Below are 27,240 nucleotides of genomic sequence, written 5' to 3'. Positions count from 1 at the left end.
CCTGCTGAGCACCTGAGAAAGTGATGGTGTAAATGAATGATAAAGCTTTTTTGTCACTTATAAGATTAATATTGAGCTGCAGTGATTAAAAAAAAAAAAAAAAAAAAGGTGTAATGCTTGCAGAGTATGTGATTTTATAAGGAACAAAGCGTGTCTAAAACATTTGGCAAAATGCTGATATTTTACATGTAATGCAACTAAACATTTCCAGATGGCCATACTATTGTAAGACCCTCTGACTCTCTTCTTTCTGTCTCTGTAAATGTGGAAGGTCCTTCTTAGGCGTACAAGGTTCTCATGGAGGGGGCGGATCCATAGGAAGCAGGTTGATTCTCTCTCTGTATTAATCTCTGTCATTGTTTGAGACAGAAAGAGAAGGGGAGGGGTGATATAAAGGCTGGTTCCCTGTTGCTCGCTCCCATTCCTTCTGGTTTTTTTTGAGTGGGTTTGATCTGCAGGGGATTCTCCAGTATGATATTTTTGTTTACGGCCACCTTCGCCATCCTGGCACTCTCCTCCCTGGACCAGGTGGATTCTTCAGCCTATGACAAGATAGTCACACACAGTCGCATCAGGGCTAAGAAAGAAGGGTAAGATTGTTTTAAAAGTTCACCTTTGCTGACTGCGAACAAGATGGTTAATTTTGTTAATATTGTTAATAACTATTGTTAATATTGTTAAAACATAAAATTATATATAAGTCCACATTGAAATGTTGGGACTCAAAATGCTATTTAAGCCTTTAAAATAAAACAACAACAATAAAAACACATTATGATACATAAACGTAAAATTATATCATAATTTTGGAATTGTGCCATGTTATATACCTACCAAAACCTTATTTTTTGTTAGATTTCACACAAATTATACTGACATAATATTTGTAATGGAAACAAATATATCAAATTTAAAAAAAAAAGCAAGAGTGTCAGACTCCCACTGTATTTTTATATTAGGTTATATTTTATTTATGTTATATACAGGATGAACCTAACACATAATCATTTAAATAATATATTTTATAAATAAAAGTAGTTTTATTGTTTAAAAAACATCATTGTGCACTTAATTAGAACTGAATCCGAAAGATTATGTTACATTTATTTATTTTTTATAAGTATAAATATATTTATGATATAATATTTCTGTTTTAGATGACAAAGTCAAATATTTTTATTTTTATTTTACTAAATGTATTTACTTCACAATTCGAATTCAATACAAAATTCACGTTCTGAAATCTATGTATCATCAATATGTCATTTAAAAATGCAGAATATTTAAATCTGTTTTTATTTACTGACCATAAATGTATTTCTAAAACGTAAACAGACTAAAAAGCAATTTTTATTTTGTTCAGTCAGCACTTTAAAGCAATTTGTCAGGACTTCTATATAATCACCTGCCTAATTGAACACCTCTGTGTCCTGTAAGTCTGTCATGTCTGTAGTTATCAACCATCCCCAGAGGGTTTTTTTTTTTTAACACGCATGCTCTCTTTATTCCAGGCCCAATGTGTGCGCTTTACAGCAGGTCATGGGGACAAAGAAAAAGTACTTCAGCACATGCAGGAACTGGTACAAGAAATCCATCTGTGGCAAGGCGGCGTAAGTCATCCATCCCTTTTCACTCTTGACACTCTCTGCTTTAGCCGGGTTTCTGCCCGTGATCTCATCAGAGGTCAGAGGTCGCTGTGAAACAGCGCCTGTGGTTCTCAGGGTGAAGGTGGGTCATGATGGTGATGGATTACATTGATTAGGCTTGTTCGGTGCTGTAGGGCGTGTTCAGTGAAGTCAGTGAAGCAGAAGCATTTGAAACTGTTTTGTACACTTCATATAGATCAGTTTTGTTGTTTGTTTTTTGTTTTGTGTTAGTAATAATTCAAGACAGTTGGATTTTTGACAAAACAAGCTGGTCCAGACGGTAAATGCTCCCTAGAGTGAGATGATTTATGATGCAAAAACATATTACACTTTGGAGCCTTTCTCTCAGCTCGCAGCAGGGTGAAAGAATAGTTGTCAGCCGAGTGCATCTAACTGTACTTGTTTATGGCAGATAAACCACAGATCATGTGCTCTGACTATGACTTGACATATTTATCGTTGCTCCAGTGCTCCAGTATCGTTTTTTCCTCAAATGCCACAATAATTTACTACATCTTCGCTGAGAGGATGATGTAAGCATGTTTCTGGGCTCTGTAAGACTGTGATGGAAGCCTTAGGGACAGTGGTGACTAGTAATTGGCAGGCTAAATTTTTCAGGCTCAACTCAGCCTTTCCACTGGCAGAGATCTGCAATATGTGAAATAACAGAGAAAAACCTTTGTCCTCAGGAAATGTCTGTGTTTGATTGTACAGTTTTTTTTTTTCTCTCTGTCATTTCTGTTTTTAATTTTTTTTTTTTTTAAGTGTGTGTATATATATATATATATATATATATATATATATATATATATATATATATATATATATATATATATATATATATATATATATATATACACATTCATACATTTTTGATGTGGTTTAAGTGTCCAAATACTTTTTGGGGCCACTGTATGTGTGGGACAATTTGTATGGGTGTGGTCTTGGTCAATTTGGTTGGTTTTGTGTGTGTGTGTGTGTGTGTGTGTGTGTGTGTGTGTGTGTGTGTGTGTGTGTGGCAGTGTACAGCTGTGTTTAATCATGCAGCAGCATGTCCAGGAACCAAAAGGACTGATTCCTCTTCATGCCTGTAGTCTTCAGACATACACTGATTTTGGAAGAGAGAAAGCAAATAAAATATTCTCAGCTCCATTTTAAGCTTTGAATTATATATCATAATGGTTGCCCCCAGTTTAACCTTCTCAAGAGAGACTTACATAGAATTATAAAGAATTATAAAGAGTCTCCTGTGTACATTAATCAGTGTCTTGTGAGATTTATGATACAGCTCAGTTCAATTGTCATCCTTTTTCTCACCTGCAGTGTTGTTTTACTCTTGAATTTCCTCCAGCATATACAGTATGCCTGCAGCCTCTCTGGTTACTGTAGGAGACATATGAAAGCAATTTTGAATGTGTCTACTGGGAGGTAAATAATAGAAGCACAAAAAAAGTCTTCTCTGGCTGGCGTTTCCCCCCAGTTCCCCCTGACTAAACTCTGGCCAGCAGTAGGTCCGGAGCTGCCCAGCTTGCTGTCTCTCCTCTGGCCGCTTAGGGGAAAGTTTGAGTCAGGCCTCTCTCAGGGGTCCCGCTGACTTCCTTTTTCCTTCCTTCACCGACACTGGGAACATTGTTCAGTGTCAGTGGATGAACTCCACCACAGCTGCAACGTCTGCGCCTCTAGACGCTATCATGATGATAAAAAAAGAGAAAAAGAGCATTTTAATCTGTGCAGTGTCAGGTGCGTGGTTCCAGCCATATCTGACAAACAGCAGGGCTACATGGCACAATAATTCTCAAAACCACACATCTCTCACTAAGACCAGTGAGGAACGATATTAGTCATGGGAGAATTGCATGCACACCATCTGCAGACAGCTGTTAGAAAGCCTCTTTGCTTTTTTTTTTTTTTTTTTTTTTTTTAAATACAATGTTAGACCTTTTAGCTTTTAGGTAAGTGGCCAAGATTCGAATTAGTGTTGACTCTTAATAAACATCTAAAAAGACTTTAAAATAAATTTAAATATAAATAAAATAAAATAATCTTTTATACAAATTAATATATTTAGCCTGGGAAGGAGATTTTGTTTTCTTTATCAGCTTTTTCCCACATACTATAGTTTTGGTAGTGTTGAGTTTTTTTAAATGTTCACTTAAATATTGCAGTTGATTAGACATCATTGAGTGTGAACACATAGCAAATTGAGAAATTTTTGAAAATTTTCATAAGGAAAACACTTTCAATGTGGCAAATGTGTCTCCTCTTGAGTTTAAAGGTGCCCTAGAACTTCTTTTTAAAAGATGTAATATAAGTCTAAGGTGTCCCCTGAATGTGTCTGTGAAGTTTCAGCTCAAAATACCCCATAGATTTTTTTTTTTAATTCATTTTTTTAACTGCCTATTTTGGGGCATCATTAACTATGCACCGATATATAGGTTGCGGCCCCTTTAATTCTCGTGCTCCCCCTCCCCCGGAGCTCGTGCTTGCCTTGAACAGCACAAACACAGTTTACACAGCTAATATAACCCTCAAAATGGATCTTTACAAGATGTTCGTCATGCATGCTGCTTGCATACATCGGATCATGTAAGTATAGTATTTATTTGGATGTATTACATTTGATTTTGAGGCTATGCTGTGTGGCTAAAGCTAACATTACACACTGTTGGAGAGATTTATAAAGAATGAAGTTGTGTTTATGAATTATACAGACTGCAAGTGTTTAAAAATGAAAATAGTGACGGCTCTTGTCTCCGTGAATGCAGTAAGAAACGATGTTAACTTTAACCACATTTAACAGTACATTAGCAACATGCTAACGAAACATTTAGAAAGACAATTCACAAATATCACTAAAAATATCATGATATCATGGATCATGTCAGTTATTATTGCTCCATCTGCCATTTTTCGCTATTGTTCTTGCTTGCTTACCTAGTCTGATGATTCAGCTGTGCACATCCAGACGTTTTGCCCTTGTCTAATGGCTTGAACATGGGCTGGCATATGCAAATATTGGGGGCGTACACCCCGACTGTTACGTAACAGTCGGTGTTATGTTGAGATTCGCCTGTTCTTCTGAGGTCTTTTAAACAAATGAGATTTATATAAGAAGGAGGAAACAATGGTGTTTGAGACTCACTGTATGTCATTTTCATGTATTGAACTCTTGTTATTCAACTATGCCAATATAAATTCAATATTTAATTCTAGGGCACCTTTAAGAAAAGATCTCTACTGTGCTCAGATCTGTCAAAATAAAAAGTCTCGCATTAAAAGATTTCAATTAAAAATCAGGAATTTGTAGCTTTCATTATCTGGTCTATCACATTCATCCCAGCTAACAGGGAACGTTCTCAGAACGTTTGTTTCAGAACATTCAGAGAACATTCAAAAGTATGTCTGCAAAATGAAGAAACTGAATGTTCCGTCAAAGTTTTCATAACCAAACATTTTGAAATGTTTTTATAACTTAATGGGAACATTTAACCTTCTTGGAACATATTTTTGTTAGCTGGAATTATAATTTTATGTCTGTTACTGTTTAAATTTGTATCAAATTGTGAATTCCCCAAGTAATTTATTGAAAAGCATATAAAACAAAGTTGATACGTGAATGAAACGTAACTGAGACTACCTGAGCCACCCCTGAGTGATACAATTTCCTCTGAGAGCACATATCAACCTGTACGCTAATGATGTGTTCAATAAACCACTGGAACGCTGCACATTTTTCCAAACTGCATGCCAGATAGAGATACCAGTTGAAGTTACTGTTAAAAATAAACATCAATCATCATGCTGTCAAAACAGCCCAGAGGCAAGTGACCTCACACGTTTCATTCTTTCTCTGTCAGGCCTGGCTCAGATTTTGCCCTCTTATGTTGTCAAAATGTTTGAGGATTTGCAGATGAGGTAATACTGTGGAACCTATACTGTCACAGAACATATAATTATTCTAAGGAGAAGTTATATAGTTGTAATATACAGATTTTTTTTTTTGTCTTTGAATAGAATGGGTCTTTTTGTGTCCTTTTAAGTCTTGATAGGTAATGATGGATATTAAGTTCAGTAGTTTGTGACACATTTTGATTTTTAAAAACTGCAAAAATGTGGAGAAAAACAAATCCAGATAAAAGTCCAGATGGTTGAACAAACATGCTTTAAATGAAAAAAGACACATCTGTGTACACTTAAAAATTAACAAGACATGCTAAAATAATTTATCATGTGATTGTGAGTTTCTAGACCGAATACAAACAAAATGTCAATTATTCCATTTTATAACAAAGGAATAAATTAGGTCGAGAATAAAATATTTTAAATGCTACACCAAAAATATATCACCTCAACATCAGTTGAATATGATACTCTTTCTATAATTTGACTCTTTTCTTTTTTCTATGCAGGATGGTATTATATGAGTGCTGCCCAGGTTACATGAAGTTAGACGGGAAGAGTGGATGCCCTGCAGGTCTGTATTCATTCTTTCCATCAATAATAATATTACATTGTATTTTATATCTTCTTATGAGGTTGCTGGTCTGAGTGGTTGTTAACATATTGCTATATGATTGATGATGAAGTCCAAGCAGCATGATTTGAGGTGTCAGTCATGTCTGTAACACAAATAACTTAACATTCACATATGGTTCATTTTATTGGTATATTGGATTATGCCAACAATTATAATACATTTGACTTCAGTTTAAGGTCATGCTTAGATTAAATGTCAGGTTATTCATTGGCTAGGAGTTCAGTAGAGGAGAACATTAGCTTTTGTTCTCTAAACAAAAACTAGACCCAGCTGGCTGTACTTATACATGAGGTTAATGAGCCACAGCTTGTGTTGAATATAGACTCGAGGTTCACATCATCTGACTTTGGATTATTTGCTGTATTGAAACTCTATATTGAATCTCTTTATTTAATAGAAACTGTGCATGAGACTCTTTATGCTTATTTCCTGTAAATTTCACTCCACCACTCAGTGGCCCCTATTGACACTGTTTACGGCACCCTGGATCTGGTGAAAGCCAAGATCACCCAGCGATATGCGGACCAATCCAAACTGAGGGAAGAAATTGAGGGAGCAGGATCTTACACAATGTTTGCACCCAGTGACGATGCCTGGGAAGATTTAGATCCTGTGAGTCGTATTCCAGGCCATGTTCTACTTCATTTGAGCTGCAGTATTTGCATGCTATGTTTAAATCAGTGATGTGTTATAAATAAGCATACTTGGAGCACTGAATGGAACTTATTAAAAATAAATAAATTGAGGAATATGTCGTCATGCTGTCAACTTCTTTTCCCAGTGCAAAGCTCTTACATTTTATAACGTCATTTTGGTATATTTGCAGGTATCGAAAGATGCCATGGTCAACAGTGGAAATCTTGAGCTTTACAATGCACTCCACTATCACATGGTCAACAAACGTCTTCTCACTAAGGACCTGAAGAATGATATGACTCTGGAGTCCATGTATAACAAACAAGGCCTCTATATCAATCACTACTCGAATGGAGTATGTTTTTCTTTTCTTCAGATTCACTGTGTGTACATACTTTTTTAGTATTATTTCCCCCGGTTTCACAGACAAGGCTTAAGCTAGTCCTAGACTAAAATGCATGTTTGAGCTGAAAGTAACTTGTACTGATATATCTTAAAATATGTCCGTGCCATTGTTTTGTCTCAAGATGCGCACCAGTAATGTGTTTTTCTAGTGAACGTTTTATAAAAGATACTTAAATGCCCTAATTGAACTAAGACCCAATCCTGGCTTATTTCTAATTTTTTAAGCTTATTTCTGCTTTAAAAAATGCTATTTGCAATTGCTAAATTGTTATGAAATGCACTTTAAAGATCCTGCCATCATATAGTCATCCTCATGTCATTTCAAATCTGTATGACTTTCTTTCTTCTGTGAAACAATTTTTATGCATATAATGCAAGTCAGTGCCAAAACAATATTGATTGGACCCCATTGACTTTCACTGAGTGGACTAAAAAAATAAAATAAATAGAATATTTTATTTTGTGTTCCAAAGAAGAAATAAAGTCATACAGGTTTGGGCCGACATGAGTGAAGAGTAAATGATGACAAAATTTTCATTTTTGTTTGAACTAATCCTTTCACTTCAGTTTAAAGTCACTTAACTGATCTGTTTCAATGATTTCAGGTTGTCACTGTGAACTGTGCCCGGATCATTCACGGCAACCAGGTGGCCACTAATGGAGTTGTGCATGTCATTGATCGGGTCATCAGCGTCGTACGCCAAACGATAAATGACGTGATCGAAAACGATGATGAACTGTCTACGCTGAACGTATGTGGTGTTATGACTGTGGTTTTGTAAATGAATATGACCAAAACTCCTTGTAGGCTTGCTGAATTTCTTATAGAAACCATTACAGATGAAAAATATTTCTCACTAACATTTTGTTTTACAACTTTTATAGACAGCTGTTGTGAATTCGGGACTCCAGGCCCAACTGGATGAGCCCGGACACTACACACTTTTTGCTCCAACCAACGATGCATTTGATAAACTAGACAGCGATGTCCTGGAGAGACTTATGAGTGACACAACTGTACTTCAAGGTAAACATATTATTTTTGTTTTTAAGGGGTTTCAGGGGGTTGCACTACAAAGTCTTCATCACAACATACACTTACTTTTAAAAGTTTGGGGTCAGTAAGATTTTCTTTTTGAAAGAATTGAATACTTTTATTCAGCATTAAATTAATCAAAAGTCACAGTAAAGTCTTTTACAAATAATAAATGCTGTTCTAACATTCTATTCATCAAATAATCCTGAAATCAAATAAATGCAGCCTTGGTGGTGAGCAAAAGAGACTTCTCAAAGACGTTCAAAAATCTTACCGACCCCAAACTTTTGAACGGCAGTGTATGTGCATACAAAACATGCACTGGATGAAATAATCACCTTCAGAGATTTGAAAGACTAGCACCCTCATGTTTTAAGTAAACTCCACAAATGCAGTCCAATCCAAGCAGTGCCACATTCTCAGACGGCGGGCAAACAGCAGATCTGACCGCAGCCACAATGGGATCCAAAATCAAGATTGGTCAAGACCTCTAACAGAATGGGAAATGCTTAGATGCTGAATAATACTTCATCGGATTCTGATGAAAAATATTAGGTATTTTGTGGTGAGACAATTATAAGTATTGTAACAGGCAAAAGTATGTCTGTTTTCCCCATAATACAGTTTCACAAAGAAAAGGCAGCAAATATTGGCTAAGAAGTGGGTCTCTTTACAACTAATCTAATCTGTGTGAGCTTTAGATTAGATTAACATTTAAAGAAAAAGTGTTATAAGAAAAAAACTTATATACGTTTATTCAAAGCAAAGTATAGCTTTGATGTTAACATGAATTTCTTCTGAGGCTCATTATCTCGAGAACTCACTGATGTAAATGCAGTGTGCAAAAACGCAAATCATTAGAGCAGATCATACATCAGGGTTCTGGTTTATAGGCCAATAGCATATAGAAAAAAACAGATTGCTTGTGGATTTTGTCTACTTAAATTAGATTTGTTTAGCATGACTCATTTAAGGCTAGTAGGACCACACAGATGTACAGTATAATGTCAGCATTACATCACATCTGGCTCTTACAGGATCATTGGTCCTGTCCAAATGGCTCACTTGATGTGGACCTGCGGTCTCGTGGACTTTGCTCGTATGTGTACATGATGTCCACAAGACCCTAAAGCCCAGTTGTCCAAGACAATATTCAAAGGCTCCCCATAGGCCACGATATTTCTAGTACTTGTGCTGTAAAATGACACAGCTTTTTTGTTTACAGAGACTAAGAGTTGTCAGTATAATAAAATGATTAAATAAATAAAAAAACAAAGTTTTAAGTACTGAACGCAATTCAGGGTTAACGCATTTTATGACCAGTGAATTTTACGATTTTTCCAGTTGTTCATGATTTTTTTTTTTTTTTATTTACTCACAAAAAGCAATTTCTACCCAATAAAGCATTTTAGAGCTTGACATAAATAGAAAATGATATATTCATTAAAGAAATCCCAAGAGCTTTTTAAGATTTTATTAATTTCCTTGAGTTTTTAGGTTTAAAAATCCCTCATATGGTTCTTAATAAAAGTGTCAGTTGCTGAGGAAATAAATTAAAATATAAAACATAATGTAAAATAAAATATAAATATAAATCCAGTTAAAGGTGCCCAAGAATGCTTTTTCACAAGATGTAATATAAGTCTAAGGTGTCCCCTGAATGTGTCTGTGAAGTTTTAGCTCAAAGTACCCCATAGATTTTTTTAAATTAATTTTTTTAACTGCCTATTTTGGGGCATCATTAACTATGCACTGATTTTTTCAGCGCGCCACCCCTTTAATTCGCGTGCTCCCTGCCACACGAGCTCACGATTATATTACAGCACATTTACAAAGTTCACACAGCTAATATAACCCTCAAATGGATCTTTACAAGATGTTCGTCATGCATGCTGTATGCATGCTTCGAATTATGTGAGTAAAGTATTTATTTTGATGTTTATATTTGATTCTCTATGAGTTTGAGGCTATATGCTCTGTGGCTAACGGCTAATGCTACACTGTTGGAGAGATTTATAAAGAATGAAGTTGTGTTTATGAATTATACAGACTGCAAGTGTTTAAAGGTCCCGTTCTTCGTGATCCCATGTTTCAAACTTTAGTTAGTGTGTAATGCTGTTGTTAGAGTATAAATAAAATCTGTAACATTTTAAAGCTCAAAGTTCAATGCCAAGCGAGATATTTTATTTAACAGAAGTCGCCTACATCGAACGGCCAGTTTGGACTACATCCCTCTACTTCCTTCTTTAATGACGTCACTAAAACAGTTTTTTGACTAACCTCCGCCCACAGGAATACACAAGAGTTGCGTTTGTAGAATGTGTTTGTCGAAATGCTGTTATTTTCATCCCGCAGTCCAATCACCGGGTCTGATTCCGGCTCAAATTGATAGGGTAAAATTAAAGACATGTTTACAATAACACTGAGCGCGTGCATCTCCACGTTATGGTAAGAGGCGTGATATTTCTGGGCAAGGAGCGCTAAGCTGCTGTCGAACGCTGTCGAATCACAACACAGGAACCGCTGGCACAATCAGAACTCGTTACGTATTTCTGATGGAGGGACTTCATGTTTTTTTACACGCGAAACATGAACACATGTTATATTGCACACTATAAACACAATCAAAGCTTCAAAAATCCACGAAAAACGGGACCTTTAAAAATGAAAATAGCAACGGCACTCTTGTCTCCGTGAATTCAGTAAGAAACGATGGTAACTTTAACCACATTTAACAGTACATTAGCAACATGCTAACGAAACATTTAGAAAGACAATTTACAAATATCACTAAAAATATCATGTTATCATGGATCATGTCAGTTATTGTTGCTCAATCTGCCATTTTCACTGTTGTTCTTGCTTGCTTACCTAGTCTGTTGATTCACCTGTGCAGATCCAGACGTTAATACTGGCTGCCCTTGTCTAATGCCTTTCATAATGTTGGGAACATGGGCTGGCATATGCAAATATTGGGGCGTACACCCCGACTGTTACGTAACAGTCAGTGTTATGTTGAGATCCGCGTGTTTTCTGGAAGTCTTTTAAACAAATGAGGTTTACATAAGAAGAGAAAGCAATGGAGTTTGAGACTCACTGTATGTCTTTTCCATGTACTGAACTCTTGTTATTCAACTATGCCGAGGTAAAATCAAATTTTGAATCTAGGGCACCTTTAAGATCTTAAGATTTTTTTTTTTAGCTTTTTTAGCTTATTTTAAAGTTTGCTTCGTCTTTTAAAAATAATTTTAATTATCGTGCAGCCCCCTTGAAAGTGTGCTAAAGCCATCAAGTGGAAATGTAAACCACTGCTCTAAAATGTTGCATTTTTTCCCTTGCGCAATGACGTTGACTCCAGAGAAGACTGTCTCCCAGTAGCTCATATTGCTACAGTAAGTGTAGATTCAGAAAAGGCCATTTTGAATAGGGTCGAATTGTCTTATTGGTTGGGCGAAGCACTAAAAGTTGTCAAAATGCACATAAATGTACTGCTTAAACAAATTCAGGAAATAAGCTCAGCTGCTGGGAAAGTGATATCACAGTTGATGTAAGAGTCTCAACTTTCCACCAGATTGCCCCCGCACAGGAAGAACTGGGCGGATATCCCAGTAGTCTACATGAGCTTCTGTGTTTTTAATTGTCTTTAAAGATCTATAGCCAGAAGCTTACTGGACTATGACGATGAAGTCATTTCAACAGTTTAGATCACCACAATGTTTATCTTTCAATCTGTCACTTAACCTTTCTTAATCTCTCTTGTTCTGGTTATTTTTCCAAGCCCTGTTGAAGTACCACCTCCTGAACTCAGTGCAGTGCTCTGAGGCCATTATGGCGGGCTCCATCTATGGGACCCTTGAGGGCAGTAATATTGAGATTGGATGTGATGGTGAGAGCCTTACAGTCAATGGTATCAAGATGGTGCTGAAGAAGGACATTGTCACCACCAATGGGGTCATTCATTTGATCGACCAGGTGCTCATGCCTGACTCGGGTGAGACTCTGTACATGCCCACTGGGTGACATTATTTGATCTTAAAGGGATAAAATATACAACTTTCTCAATCCGAAAGTTATGAATAGTGTGTATCTTTTGTATGTCTTGCAGCCAAGCAGGTGATGGAGCTTGTGGGCAAATCTCAGAGCATGTTCAGTGACTTGGTGTCTGAGCTCGGGCTCTCTGCAGCCATGCAGCCTGAGACTGAGTATACTCTTCTCGCCCCACTGAATGGAGCCTTTTCTGGTGAGTTGGCCTCATGAATCTGACTCTATGAGCAAAATACAGGAAGTTTCAGCAGATATATTCGGTTTATATTTCATATAGTTACACTTCTGAATGCCACACAGTCCTGGTTAAAATGTCAAAATAACTTCAAGTGTCTCCTCATCACCTGTCATGCAGATGAGGTAATGTCCATGGATCAGCGTCTCCTGAAGATTATTCTGGAAAACCACATCCTGAAATTCAAGGTCTCTCTGAATGAACTCTACAACGGCCAGCTGCTCGAGACCATTGGAGGAAAACTGCTCCGAGTCTTTATTTATCGCACGGTGAGAGACAAAGACTTATAATATTTTTGTCTAAGAGAAAGACTCTTAGAGAAAGATTGAGGACCTGCAAACAATTACTGTGTAAACTAAATGAGTGAAAACAACCACTTTTAAAATGCTTTATTGCTCTGGTCTTTGGCAGTTAAGTTTTATACACTAATTATATTTGCTTCAGGTAAGTTTGTAGACCAAAAAAATTCTCCTTGTCTTGACTATATTGTTTCTAAATACTCTGTAAAATGTCCAAAGCACAACTATCATTTCATTCTCCTCAACATATGTGTGTATTAGGCTGTGTGTATTGAGAATGCATGTATGGTCAGAGGCAGCAGAGAAGGAAGTAACGGAGTCCTTCATCTCATGAGGTCCCTGATCCGGCCGCCCCAGACAACCATCTATGAGCTGCTCTTGAAAGACGGACGATTCAAGTGAGATTGTCATCATGTGAAATATTTATATATATTTACAGTAACAATTAAAGTCCCTCTGTGGTGAAAATCAAGTTTTTAATGTTGTTTATATGTCTATGTGGTGTTTTTATTAAGCGTTAAGACAAACAATGTGAAAATTCATGAGTCAACACCATTGCTGAGTATTTTGTCTTTAAAACAGTGATCTAAAGACAGTTTCAAAAACACGCTTTGAAATCATTGGTGTTTCTTACATCACAAACTACCTTGTAACCAATCACGTCAATGTGCTGGCAGGTTTTAGCATATCATTAACTATGACCGCTCTGAAGCAAGTGAGTCGTGTAACATTAGCAACACATTATTAGCTGTTTGATAACAGTCAAGCAAAAGGCTAATCATATTACGACGTTGTAAGTTGACCGAGTGGATCTCTGAGCTTGTGCGAGTGAGTGGAGGCGGGGCTAATTAGAAAATTCATAGCTCCGCGTATACTAAATTAAGCAAGGGTGTAGAGTTACATTTAAGCTATTTTAAAGCACGAAGAATTTTTTTCACAGGAAAAAAAACATTTAAATATGTCATTTTGGTGATTAAAGATGAGTTTTAAGGGATACAATTATTTAATGAAATTAATGATAAAGACTTTAATGAAAAACTACAAAATATTAAGTACAAATGCTTCATCAACTGGCTGAATTGTTCCAGAATCTTCCTGTCTCTGATGGAGAGTGCTGGACTAACAGACCTGCTGAAGCAGGAGGGATCGTACACACTCTTTGCTCCAATCGATGCCGCTTTTGGAACCCTGACAGAGGAAGACATGGCTCTTTTAAAAAGTAAGCCATTTTTCCCCTCGAATATGTCCAATTATGTCTATTACCTTACATGTGACTATTCTCTTATCCAGTTGACATCAACGCCCTCAGGGCAATCCTGCTCTACCATTTTAGTAATGGCATCTTTATTAATGGAGGACTGGAGGGTGGAGTGACTAATCTTCTCAAGACCATACAGGGCAACAACCTTCAAGTGCTTTCGGTAAGTACATTTGATAGGATCTCTATCGGTCGTGGTTTTTAGTGACTAACAAACGAAATCTATCTGATTAAACACTGTAATCAGTAAAAACAGAGATTTCGTCAAATGTCAGCGTTTTCCCAACAGTGATTATGATAAAACTGTCCTGTAATTAGCTTTTCCAGTTACATGATTAATGTTTAAAGGCTTTTGCACACATAATAAAACTGTTTGACTGTGACTTTTAAATTTGGGCCAATACCAACGTTTTTGTAGCACAAGAGAGGAAGGACCTGACATGCGATTATCATCAGACAATGCAATTAGACGGAGGACACATTTCCTGTGTCTGTTCTCAAAAATTCCATGAACCAAATCCAGACCATTCACGTAAATCCTTTACAGGAAACCGTACCAGCAGGTTAACACTGAGTATGAAACTAACTTGATTATAAAAAAAACATATAGCCAAGGGTCTTTAAAGCATTTGCTACAGTGATAAGGTCATAACATCCAGGCAGTTTGTTGCCATCAATCAAAATCAAACTCAAATCTCAGAAACGCCTCCATCCGAAACTCCCTCTAAAAGCTGGAACAATAGGTCTCCTATTGTCTAGATACTTCCTTTGCTGAAAACAGAAATCAGCACTGTAAGTATAAACTTACTTTAGTCAAGAGATATCTTACAAATAGAGCCAATACGAGAAAGTGACTTCTTAAAATGATATGCAGCTGTTGTATTTGTCTACATGTGATTTGTCTACATGTGCTGAAGTTTCAAAGGGTTTTATAAGATCATCCCACTTAGGCTCACATAAATCTTGGAGAACAACGTTTATTTATTATTTATTAATATTATTTTATGAATTTTAAAATATATTGTTATACTTTAATATGTATATAATATTACATAAAATAATAATTGTATTTTTTTCCCCTCTCATCCAATTAATGGTAATTTTCAAAAAGTCATTTAATGATTAACACCATCTTATACTCAGGTTAACAACTCCATCCATGTAAATTCAGTGGAGGTTCCAGATTTTGATCTTATGGCATCCAATGGAGTGATCCATGTAGTGAAGACTATATTATATCCTCAAGGTAAAGTATTAACAGCAATGAATATGCGTTTATATGCAAATATCTTTGAGATGTTTAAGATATAATATTTTGGTGGGACTTTTACAAGCATTAATCAATTGCAAAATCAATTGCATAGATCGGCGTACCTGATCAATGTACCTGTTTTTTCCACTCTTATATAACTGTACAATTCCTGAGACCTAAGACACAGTCCCTAGAGCTTAATAGAGGATTTTACTGCATTTCGCAGATCTGCCAGTTGGCCGTGAAGACACATTGATTCTGCTGAGGAGACTCATCAAATATATGCAGCTGAAGGTACAACAGAACTCACTTCATATCTGAACACTGACTCACATTATATAATAGATCCATCACAGTCCAGTACATCACTGTACAAACACAAATCCTGTTTTATCAGTTGGTTTTATTTATTTTTTGGTTTGGTTTGTGTATAGTTTGTATCTGGATTCACCTATCATGAGATTCCACTTACATTCATCAGTAAGTTGAGATTCATCCCTCTCAGTTTCATTTCTCTCTTTAAGTTCCACATAACATAACATCATCAAGGACATATGGGTTATATTTGACATGCTTTTTATGAATGAATATTGTGTTTCCCCCTTGCAGAGAGGACTATAACTACACATGTCATTGAGAAAGGTAAAACATTATCACATCACTTATTTTATTTTATGTTATTTATTTTATACCACTAAATGCATTTAGTGGTATAAAAGCATTCATTTATTTTATTTGTGATACTGAGCTCCTCAGGCAAGCCCTTCTCTGCCAGCCGATTATTCCCAGAAGCTCTTTTAGGTATTTGTACAATTATGTATGTACTCAGTCATTATTCAATATAACAACAAGCCTGAACTTTGCCTCAGCTGCAACTCTGAGTAAACGGATTCATCATAGAGCCCCAGAGGAGAGCGAGCACATGTTGTTTTGTTGGCTGGAACCAGCACTGGCATCTCCTCTGGCAGTCGCTGGACAGATAGAGCAGATAAAGAGCCATTAGAGACAGAGAGGGAGAGGATTTCGCCCCAGACCATGGCAGGAGCACTACCTGTTGAGTAGGAGTTAATGTTGAAGCTCAGAAAATTTGAAATGGAATTTATGTGCATTGATGCTTTTGGAAACTTGGCTTAAAATGTGTATTTGTGAAGGTAAAAACTGATTAAAGCTTAGGTACTGGCAGTGTTTGCGAGAGTTACGACCTAGAGAGCAGAGCTTTGGATCTCAAACTTTAGTGGTCAGCGACTGGCTACCTTTCTTCTTGAAAAAAATAATAAAGTCCCACAATTTTGTAAAGCTAATGTGTGTAATTGTCAAAACATTGGCATATACAGAGGCAGAGGCAACATATATATATTATATATATATATATATATAATTCTAAATCCTTTTATCTGGAATTTCCGGAACATTTTGCAAGACCCAATCGGGACTCTTATTTATTAGTAAATGATGGACAAACTTTTTCCATGAAAGATCTTTTAATGACAAAGTTAGTTATAAATGAAATACAGATGGGCCTCATGAAAGTCACGTCATTTGGAGTCTTTGTACGGCTTAATTTAATAAGCCGATGTTACAGTGTATCATTCGCATGTGTCATTCATTTATCGATTTGTACGTGTGTCATGGTTCCAATAAGTCTCTAATACCACACAGAGTACAATGAAACCTTTGTAATGACAAAGTAGATGGTTTAACTGTTGATTAAATGTTGATTGTGATCTGTGAACCATAACAGTAAGAATTTTTTTTTTTTTTAATTAATACTTTCATTAAGCAAGGGCACATTAAATTGATCATGATAATAATAATGAAATGTTACAAAATACTTCAATTTAAAATAAATGCTGTTTTTTTTTAACTTCCTGTTCATCAAGAATCCTAAAAAAGTGTTTCTATAAAAATATTAAGCAGTGTTTTCAACATTGATAATAATAAGAGCACCAAATCAGCATATTAGAATGATTTCTGAAGGATCATGTGACACTGAAGACTAGAATAAAAATGCTGAAAATTCAGCTTTGCAATTACAGGAATAAATGACATTTTAAAATATACTAAAATAGAAAAGATAGACAGTTTCTTATATGCAGTCAGTGCAAACTGTGTTTGAGTTCCATCATAAAACCCAAATTACCATTTATGCTGAGCCTGCATTCAAAAAAAAGACACAATCCTGATCCGCAGCCACATGTTCACAAATGTCTTATCTCATCTTTGGCAGAATATACTAATCTATGTTTTATGAATTCAGCAGTAGCACGAAACTTGACCCCCGTTGCAGTGTCTAGAGAGAAAGGCCAACCTGGTGTTCATTAACAGCTCTGTCAGCGCCAGTGACTATTAATGATTGGCTTAGACTCACATGCTCATCTTTGTTCATTTACTTGTGATTTACATCACTTTGGCACAATGCTCGAATTAATTTCATAACAAGTTTGCTGCAATTGGAAGCATAATTAACTTAAACATTTAACTCTCTGAATAATTTTTTCACAACATTGTTGAAAATATCATGGCCACTATGATTTGACATGACACCTGACAGGATCTGTACCTTTCCCACAGGTCCCGAGATCAAGGTCACTAGGTTCATTGAGCGTGAGCCCATTAAAGTTACAAGAGTGGTTGAAGGAGAGCCAAGCATCACCAAAGTTACACGAGTAGTCGAAGGAGAACCAAGCATCACCAAAGTTACACGAGTGGTTGGAGAGCCAAGCATCACCAAAGTTACCAGAGTGGTTGAAGGTCAACCAAGTGTCACCAAAGTTACACGAGTGGTTGAAGGAGAACCAAGCATCACCAAAGTTACCAGAGTGGTTGAAGGACAACCATCTGTTACAAAGGTCACAAGGCTCATTGAAAGTATGTCCAAACATAAAGTATTAAGTATTAAGGTTCATTTATAAAAAACACTATTTCTTGTAACATTTTTTAGCCTCCATTCTTTTTGCTTAGCTCACAGTGCCTCATCTGATGGTGAAATTGATGCTGAGGGAGAAATCAAGAGAATCGTGGGTGAAGGTCATTAATTTTTACAGCTTTATTAGGTTGGATAGTTCAACATTGCTATTTGGTCAAGTTGTTAAGAGTTAAAATGTCCAGTTGGTTTTATTTAACATTTGAGAAATGAAATCTAGTGCAGTAGGAACTGGATTAGATTGAGATACTCAGCATGTTCAGGTCTGTTCTCAAAAGAAAATAGACAAGTTTCCCTTACTTTAACATTTCAGTTTGGTTCAGAATGGCTGTAAACAGAGTTGTTTGTTTTATTCTGTCTGATACATTGAAATGATTTTCGTGGCACAGCTATGTCAAATCTTATCACTTTATATGTTGTAGATATAACCAAGGTGCAAACGTTTCGACGTGGTGACATACATATCCTCCAGGATGAAGACATCAGACAAATCACTGATGCAATCACTCAGGGAGGTTGGTCTAAGAAAGTCTTAGTTGAGTTATGGTTGATATTAAAAAAAGAGAGCCTATATCCAGGCCGCAATGTTGCTGAAATGATAAAAGTAACCCCTCTTTTTTTCATAAACAACATCATAGTGCTATATTAATATTATTTGATCTATTAAAGTATTTTTTTTTTAATTTGTTGAATTAGCTTTTGTGCCTTTGTCCTTGTTTTTTAGCTTTAGATAATTTTTATTTCAGTTTTAGTAATTTATTTTATTGTAGATAGTTGTCAAGTCAACATTTCTCATTTTTTAAGTTTAAACTTTTCATCTGTTTATTTTATTTCAGCTTTATATCAGTTAACGAATGATTTTTATTAGTTTTAATTTTAGTCAGCAATAACAACACTGACCTGGATACAATTTGGTACTTGTATATTTAAAGGTTAATTTTGCATTTTGAACAAATTAAACTCATTGACACTGAGCCATTTACACTTGAACCAAGAGACCGTTCTTGAATCTTCAGATCAGATATATCTTTCTCTGCTGCCAAGCACTTTTACCCATAATCCTTAGTTGGCATATGTAGTGATCATGTTCTTTCCCGTATTGTTTTTTTTTTTTTTAGGCCATTGATCCAAACCTTACTTTGATTTATGATTAGAAAGGCTTGAGATCTGTAAAATTCTTTTGTAGCTTCCTAAAGAGCTTGATGTTTTTATTTAGAGCAGCTGTGAACTCAGTGATTCATTCTTGTTCAGTAATGTTTAATGTTTGTTTGTCTGTCTAATTTTATGCCCATGGATTACAATCCCTAGTTACGTAACAGAATAAAGCCCTGTTGGTTTTCCCATGGCCTCACACACATGGCTCTACTCCATATGTTTTTGATTTAAGTTCCTACCCTATGGTTTTGATTCATTTTTGGCAAGATCACACTGATGATTTAGCTAAAAGAAAGAATCAGTTTTACTCCAGAACCTTTAAGCAGTACAGTTAAAGTAAGATTAAGGGTTTCATTATTGACTATTACTCACTGATTTGGCTCAGGGTTGGTTTCACTTTTGCCCAGAAGTTTCTTCATCCATTGTTCTCATGTATCCTTGTTCTCAAAGGTGGACCAGGCATCACCACTATAACTAAAGTAATCAAACCAGAGCCCCGGGTTGTTGAAAGTAAGACCTGATAAAGTAAATGATGATATGATATAGGTTTTACCCAGATGTTTGGTTCATAGACTTGTCTTTTTGCTTGAAGGTGAACCAGGGATCAGCACCTATACCAGAGTAATCAAGAAAGAGTCTCAGATCGCTGAAGGTGAGATGTAATACATCAATACACAGGGCTTGACGTTAACACCCGCCAACCTGCTAAATGCGGGTGGATTTCAGCAATGCAGTCACTCTTACTAGCCACTTTGGCAGGTTGAATTTTATTTATAATACATAAATTTTTCAATTGTAGTCTTTTAAAAAGGCGTCTGAAATAATAAACTAAGTGCAATGTAGTGTTGTCAGAAATATTGATTTTTTTGATACGCATCGATACTGTTTACTGTTTCTTAAAAACAGTAAACAGTATCGATGCGTATCAAACAGTATAATGTGTAACAGTATAATGTATCTGTGTGTCAGGTCTTAAAGTGACAGCAGCCTAATATACCTGCTGACAAATTATGAGATAATATTAAAAATATCTACACTATATGGCAGTTTTTTGTCCCCATGGTATCGATGTCAAAATTGTGGCCAGTGAAAATGCAGAGTGGCTAGTAACTTTGGAAACCACTAGAAACAGTGGCTGGTGAGCAAAGAAGTTAATGTCGAGCCCTGATTAGTGATATGATGTGGTTTAAAATTTTGAACCAAATTGAATGTTCATCTTTTTGTGCTTAAAGGTGCACCAGGGGAAACCACTATTACCAGAGTAATTAAACCAGAACCGCAGATCATTGAAGGTAAGATATGATTTTACACTTTTGATTTTTGTTGTTTTAATTAATTGGTCAGTCAGTATTAGATATGTAATTATGCATACAAATTTTTTAACAGTCTTTAAAAACACTAATGAATTAACACTGTGAAATCTTTATCAAATCTCAAAATGTCCATTTTTTTATGTACATTATAATGTTTTGATGCCTAAATGATGTTTTAAAAAGAAAAAAATTGGATTATTAGTTGAAACATGGCAATTATTGGCTTATTACTATCGGCCAGAATTTATTATCAGTTTCAATTACTTTACACTCTGAGAAAAAATAGATTTAATATAGAACTCTACAGTTCTTGGCTTAATTTTAAAGAACACTTCATGCCAAAAAAGTTCAATATAAGGAGAAATGTCTTAAATGATTGCATAATACTTTCTTGTTTAATGGGTTATTTCACTTTGTCTAGTGATAAAGTATATTTACGAGCTGTTTAATTCATAAAATTTAATTAAAATACAAAATTGATTAAAACCAAATCCATAAAATGATTCCATATTGAGAAGCCCTAAAAGGTTCTGTATGAAGCGCCTGACAAAACCCTTTAAGTTTCTATATAGTTCTATATAGAGTGTAGTTAATTATAGTATTAAAAACAATAATTAGAAAAAACGTAATATTTGATAATATTTGATTTAATATTACATATTTGATTATTTTACTGAATTTAATTTTATGCCCCTTTTAGGACCAGATTTCTCAAAGATTGTATCTTTGAAGGACAATCCAGAACTCTTTGAATCAGAAACCGAGAGAATCACCAGAATCATCAAGGGTTAGTGGCTTCACAGCTCATTGCAATTGATATGAAGAAGAATCTGATGTCGAAAGTGTAATTGATTTTTTTTTTTCCCTCAGAGGGACGTTCTCAAAAACGAGCCGCCGTCAGACAACCGCAAGGTATGCTTACAAGTTCATTAACATCTGATGTGTTCTTTAAGTCATTTAGTTTCACTTTTTATACAGATTAAGATTTAAAATACTTTTAAAATGATTTATTTTCAAACCCAACTTTATCATAATCCATAGACCTTTATATTGTAAAGAGGAAAATGAACCATAGATGTGTAGGGCAGCTTTTTATAAATATATATATGTGTGTGTGTGTGTGTGTTTGTGGACTAAAACACAGGATTAAGACGAAGAGTGAGACTGGTCAGGCATCACTCCAAACCCAAACAGTGAGATGAATGGAGGCTCACTGTACCTGAAGATCCAGCCTAAGTGAAAATCATTGTTGTAGAACAGTGTGTTTGCCCTGAAAATATGCTTTTACTACAAACCACATGTTTACACATTACAAACTAGTGCAGTAATATCTTGGATCTGTGTGGCAAACACAAAAACCCACTTCAACTCCGATAAGGGGTACTTGAAATGGTGGTGGTTAGAAAGAGAGACATTGGTCATTTTTTTCCCAGCTGTTTATATTGTTTCTTTGAATATATACTGTATGAGCCGCCTTGTCATTGAGCTTGTCGTGCACATGATATTTTGTGGTGCTTGCATTCAGACACATGAATGCATTTTTATCTGATCAGGATCAGAATAGCTTTGGCTGTTGTTTACTTTAAATTATGCAGCTTGTAACTTTCCATCATTCCGCTGAAGTTCATTTTTATGAATTTATTCATGTAAAACTTTTTTTAATAGACATATCATTACATTGAAATAAGCCTCAATGGAGCTTAAAAAAATAAAACAATTTCTGCTTAAAACAACTCCACTTGTGATTTTACTGTTTACCTTCAAAACTCTATTCATTTTTTAATCTGTGTTGCAACTATTGTTTTATGAATCATATTACAGTGATAGTTCAAATGAAAATGATATCATCATTTACTCACCCTCAAGTTGTTCCAAGCCTGTATGAATTTCTTTCTTCTGCTGAACACAAAGTAACATGTTTTGAAGAATACGGTTAAGCAAACAGTTGATGGACCTCATTGACTTAAACAAAATACTTTGGAAGTCAATGGGGACCATCAACTGTTTGCTTAACCGTATTCTTCAGAATATCCTGATGTCAATGACTGCTAATCATGAACCTAATGGTAGCCATAACCAATCATTTGTATCCAAGTACTGTACAAAGTCACTTTTGAAATGGCTGATTCTTATAGTCTCCACACATCGTGATGATAAATGTAAAAAAATGACATGAAGTGAACGTAAAAACTAACAATGCAGAGTAAAAGAAATACATGTTGGCATAAGGGATTATGTAGCAGCATGCATAGATGCCTTTACACAGACATGTGGATGACTAAATGTTTGAAAGAAGTCAAGCTATGCTCCTGAACCTGAAACCCCAGACTTTATTGAAAAAACATTTGGAGGATGAACATGACTAAGTTGTTTCAGATGTATATACACTCACCATACAGCTCTCCATTGTTTGCACATGGTCTAAAGTAAAAGCTGCTAAATTCACACCAAATATCAATCCAAATTAAACTAAAACCATAAAGAAACATTTTCATTAAAATAAAGTAAAATATAAAAAACTTATAGCTAGTTGCAAAAAAATACGGAAGAGGATTAGGGCCAAGCAATAATAAAAAAATAAAACCATCTCGAGATTAAAGTTGTTAAATTTCGAGAAAAAACATTTTATTTCGACTTTTTTCTCGAAATTTAACAAGTTTTTTCTCGAAATTTAACAACTTTAGTCTCGAGATGGTTTTATTTTTTTATTATTGCTTGGCCCTAATCCTCTTCCGTACAAAAACATTTGTGAGTAATCTGACATTAATCTGCTTAATATGTAACATACATTGTTTTTGCCATTTCTATTATTTATAATAGCGATTGCTATGTAACTTTAGATTGCCATCTTTCAGCACACCGCCTTTAACAGTTCTTTGTGTAAGTGTCGTACTGACCAGTGATCTTGCTTTGTCTTTAGCAAGCCAACAACAACTGGCCTTAACTCATGGACAATAGCAAAGGCCATTTCTTTCTCAATCTCCACACTTCTGAGAAAGTCGTGTGTATTGTGGCTGAACTTGCAGGTTCACATATGAGTTCTATTATTCTCCATATGTGTTCTTGCATGGGGATCGAGAACATGATTTCTTATGTTTGGAGAGATGAGGGAAAACTTGCTTGGATAACTACACACTACTAGAAGATACAGCCCAGAATCAAAATTGATTTGGATAATCTCATACATCAGTTCATTACCAGAGGAACTGGAAAAAGAATTCAGATGGGTTTTCCTAAAAACGCTCCCCCTGCCTGCCAGTGGTCAAACTAACAATTGGTTATTTAAAAATAAAATGTATTTAATAAATGTATTTATAAAAAATAAATGTATTTATATTTTTAAAGGTGCCATCGAACGTTTTTTACAAGACCCCTGAATGTGTCTGTGAAGTTGCAGCTAAAAATACCCCATAGATTTGTTTTAATTAATTTTTTTAACTGCCTATTTTGAGGCATAATTAGAAATGCACCGATTCAGGGCTGCTGCCCCTTTAATTGCTCGCGCTCTCCGCCCCCTCCCGAGCTCTCGACTCTATCATTGCATAAACAAAGTTCACACAGCTAATATAACCCTCAAAATGGATCTTTACAAAGTGTTCGTCATGCAGCATGTCTAATCGCGTAAGTATGGGATTTATTTGGATGTTTACAATTGATTCTGAATGAGTTTGATTATGCTCCGTGGCTAACGGCTAATGCTACACTGTTGGAGAGATTTATAAAGAATGAAGTTGTGTTTATGCATTATACAGACTGCAAGTGTTTAATAATGAAAATAACGACAGTCTTGTCTCCGTGAATACAGTAAGAAACGATGGTAACTTTAACCACATTTAACAGTACATTAGCAACATGCTAACGAAACATTTAGAAAGACAATTTACAAATATCACTAAAAATATCATGTTATCATGGATCATGTCAGTTATTATTGCTCCATCTGCCATTTTTCACTATTGTCCTTGCTTGCTTACCTAGTCTGATGATTCAGCTGTGCACATCCAGACGTTAATACTGGCTGCCCTTGTGTAATGCCTCGATCATAGGCTGGCATATGCAAATATTGGGGGCGTGTTGAGATTCGCCTGTTCTTCAGAGGTCTTTTAAACAAATGAGATTTATATAAGAAGGAGGAAACAATGGAGTTTGAGACTCACTGTATGTCATTTCCATGTACTGAACTCTTGTTATTTAACTATGCCGAGGTAAATTCAATTTTCAATTCGATGGCACCTTTAAGCAATTATCATTATAACTTGACTGTACTATCTACTAACATTTTGAAAAGACCACATTATATTTAATTAGTAACTCTGGGACAAGATCGGCACTGAAGGGAATGATAAAGCTGAGAGGCACCTCCTTCTGTTAAACAAGATCCTGTCCCTGATATCAATGTGTTGGCATACCTTTGACTACAGTCATATATCTGACATAAAGTCATCATGACTGTAAGCATGTAGTTTTACAGTGATTTATATAGGGAGTGAGGTGATGAGTGATATGCCTAGAGGGTTCAAGAACTCCTTCATTAGGCTGGTTCAGTATTGAGAGATGGGCTCCAACTAAGAAAGTCAAAAGTACATCTGCTGTGCCATTGGCAAGAGAACTGAAAAAACACTATTTTTACTGCATTCATGTTGGAATTTTGGAATTTATGTGATAAAACAGCAGAGATGATCATTAAAAATTATTATTTTATTGGAGTTTCTCATGGTCAGTTAAATCAAATGGACTGTTATTTTGTTTTATTTTTCGGTTTAATCTATCTATCTATCTATCTATCTATCTATCTATCTATCTATCTATCTATCTATCTATCTATCTATCTATCTATCTATCTATCTATCTATCTATCTATCTATCTGTCTCTATCTAGCTAGCTGTCTATCTCTCTATCTAGCTGTGTTTCTGCCTGTCTATCTATCTATCTTGGTATAAAATTTAATTTTTTTTTTAATACAAATATGTATTTTTGTAAAATATGTAAAATACAAAAATGTATTTTTATATCACAATGAACATAGTAGATAAAACTGGATCATTTGTGTGAGTTTTGGACTTGTATCAGTAGTGGCAGATCCTGGATGGAAGAACAGACTGTGTCAAGTTGCAGAAAGAAGAAAATGTCTCAAGCGGTGCACAAAAGTCTTTGCCAAAACAGCCCTGCACGTGGGGATGATTGCAGTGATTAGGAGTTTTTACGAGAGCAAACAAGTCATAAAACATACTGAAGCGGCTGTGGTCTGTTTCATCATTAGACACAAGTAAATAACTGTACTTCTGCTTCTTGCTGTCACTGAAAGTTATTACAGTCCCTATCATTTTTCTGGCTTGCAAAAAATGCACATTACAGGCATCACTTAGCAGTTAGCACATACTGTAAGGATGAATTACAGCTTTGTCTTTTAAATAGGAAAATCTATCATAATTTTTTTTTTTGTGTGTGAAATTTATTTAGCCTATATACATTTTTACCCAAATTATGATAATAATTGATATCTCTTATCAATTAATAATGGAAGAGAACTCCTTAATAAGAGTTTTCAAAAGTGTTTCCCAACAACCATCCAGATCTCATGAGAGAACATAACTATTTTACTAGGTGGCGATTACGTATAAATTTGAACAGTGTGATTTTTTTGGAGAAAAACAAAACAAAAAACGTAAGCATGAGGGTCCACTCCTACACCGTTAGTGGAAAAGCAGATTGTACAAAAAAAGTACAAATGAGATTGTACAAAATCATAGAAAATTTAAAATGTCAAATAGTTACAAATGAGAGTGTTGAAACACCTCTGTTTTCTCATACCAAAGCATGTATAATCATGCCTTATTTCTCAGCAGAGCACATGGAAGTTTATCGTGTAGAATGTGAAGCAAATCAATGGCAGTAAGGTCAATAACACAAATCTGTAAAACTAATGGCTCTACAGAGTCTTACACAAAGCTGTAAAAATGACAGATAGAATGCAGCTTTCTGGCAACATGGTGCTGTTTGTATGCAACACTGGTGGCCATAAGCCCAAATTCAGAGGAAAATTGTTCCCTTGTGACTTTTCTGACAGCAACCATTCTTGTTGATTTGACAGCCAAGGAACAGTGTCTTGATGGACACTGGCTTGAGCCAAACTTCACTGGAAGCTCTGTGTCAGTTCTTAGAGATCAAATTTAACAAGAAAAGAGTTGTGAAGAGGGACTTGCACGCAGATCTATTACTTTCATGGTCATCGTGATTTTGCCAAGTAAGACGTGTTCCTGGATCAACATATTTTGTTGATTCTGCAACAACATTCATGTCCAAAAATTTATTCTTAACCCCATCCCTACCCCTAAACCCAACCCTGCCCACAACTTTATCCCTAAATCAGAGGGAAATGATAGGTGAATAACAATGATGTAGAAGCACCCCTGGTTGTAAGCCTAAACTTGACATAAACTGCAAAATTGTCTCCAAGATCTGATTGGTTGATTGAAACGTTGTTCCAGGATCAACAAAGA

General features: G+C 35.5%; 1 protein-coding gene across 2 annotated transcripts; it reads left to right on the top strand.

Annotated features, from left to right (window-relative positions):
• The first annotated feature begins 360 nt into the window (after window positions 1-360).
• postna (periostin, osteoblast specific factor a) lies at window positions 361-22,472 on the top strand. Of its 2 annotated transcripts, XM_048178897.1 has the most exons (26): window positions 362-590; window positions 1,512-1,610; window positions 6,056-6,120; window positions 6,638-6,795; window positions 7,010-7,174; window positions 7,830-7,976; window positions 8,110-8,251; window positions 12,039-12,251; window positions 12,366-12,500; window positions 12,660-12,808; window positions 13,100-13,236; window positions 13,927-14,057; window positions 14,129-14,259; window positions 15,240-15,342; window positions 15,575-15,642; window positions 15,783-15,828; window positions 15,958-15,990; window positions 17,920-18,216; window positions 18,310-18,375; window positions 18,694-18,786; window positions 19,877-19,936; window positions 20,019-20,078; window positions 20,659-20,718; window positions 21,440-21,526; window positions 21,610-21,651; window positions 21,884-22,472. In XM_048178897.1, the coding sequence occupies exons 1-26, from the start codon at window positions 472-474 to the stop codon at window positions 21,934-21,936; spliced, it is 2,859 nt and encodes a 952-aa protein (XP_048034854.1). In that variant the 5' UTR covers window positions 362-471; the 3' UTR covers window positions 21,937-22,472. The 2 variants fall into 2 exon arrangements, with proteins under 2 accessions (XP_048034863.1, XP_048034854.1); XM_048178906.1 differs by lacking the exon at window positions 19,877-19,936 and having other exon boundaries at window positions 361-590.
• The last annotated feature ends 4,768 nt before the right edge of the window (window positions 22,473-27,240 follow it).

The sequence above is a fragment of the Megalobrama amblycephala genome, linkage group LG2, assembly GCF_018812025.1.
Source record: "Megalobrama amblycephala isolate DHTTF-2021 linkage group LG2, ASM1881202v1, whole genome shotgun sequence".
Lineage (NCBI taxonomy): Eukaryota > Metazoa > Chordata > Actinopteri > Cypriniformes > Xenocyprididae > Megalobrama > Megalobrama amblycephala.
Note: the sequence above shows the minus strand (reverse complement) of the source record. Positions and strands in the feature narration are given on the sequence as shown.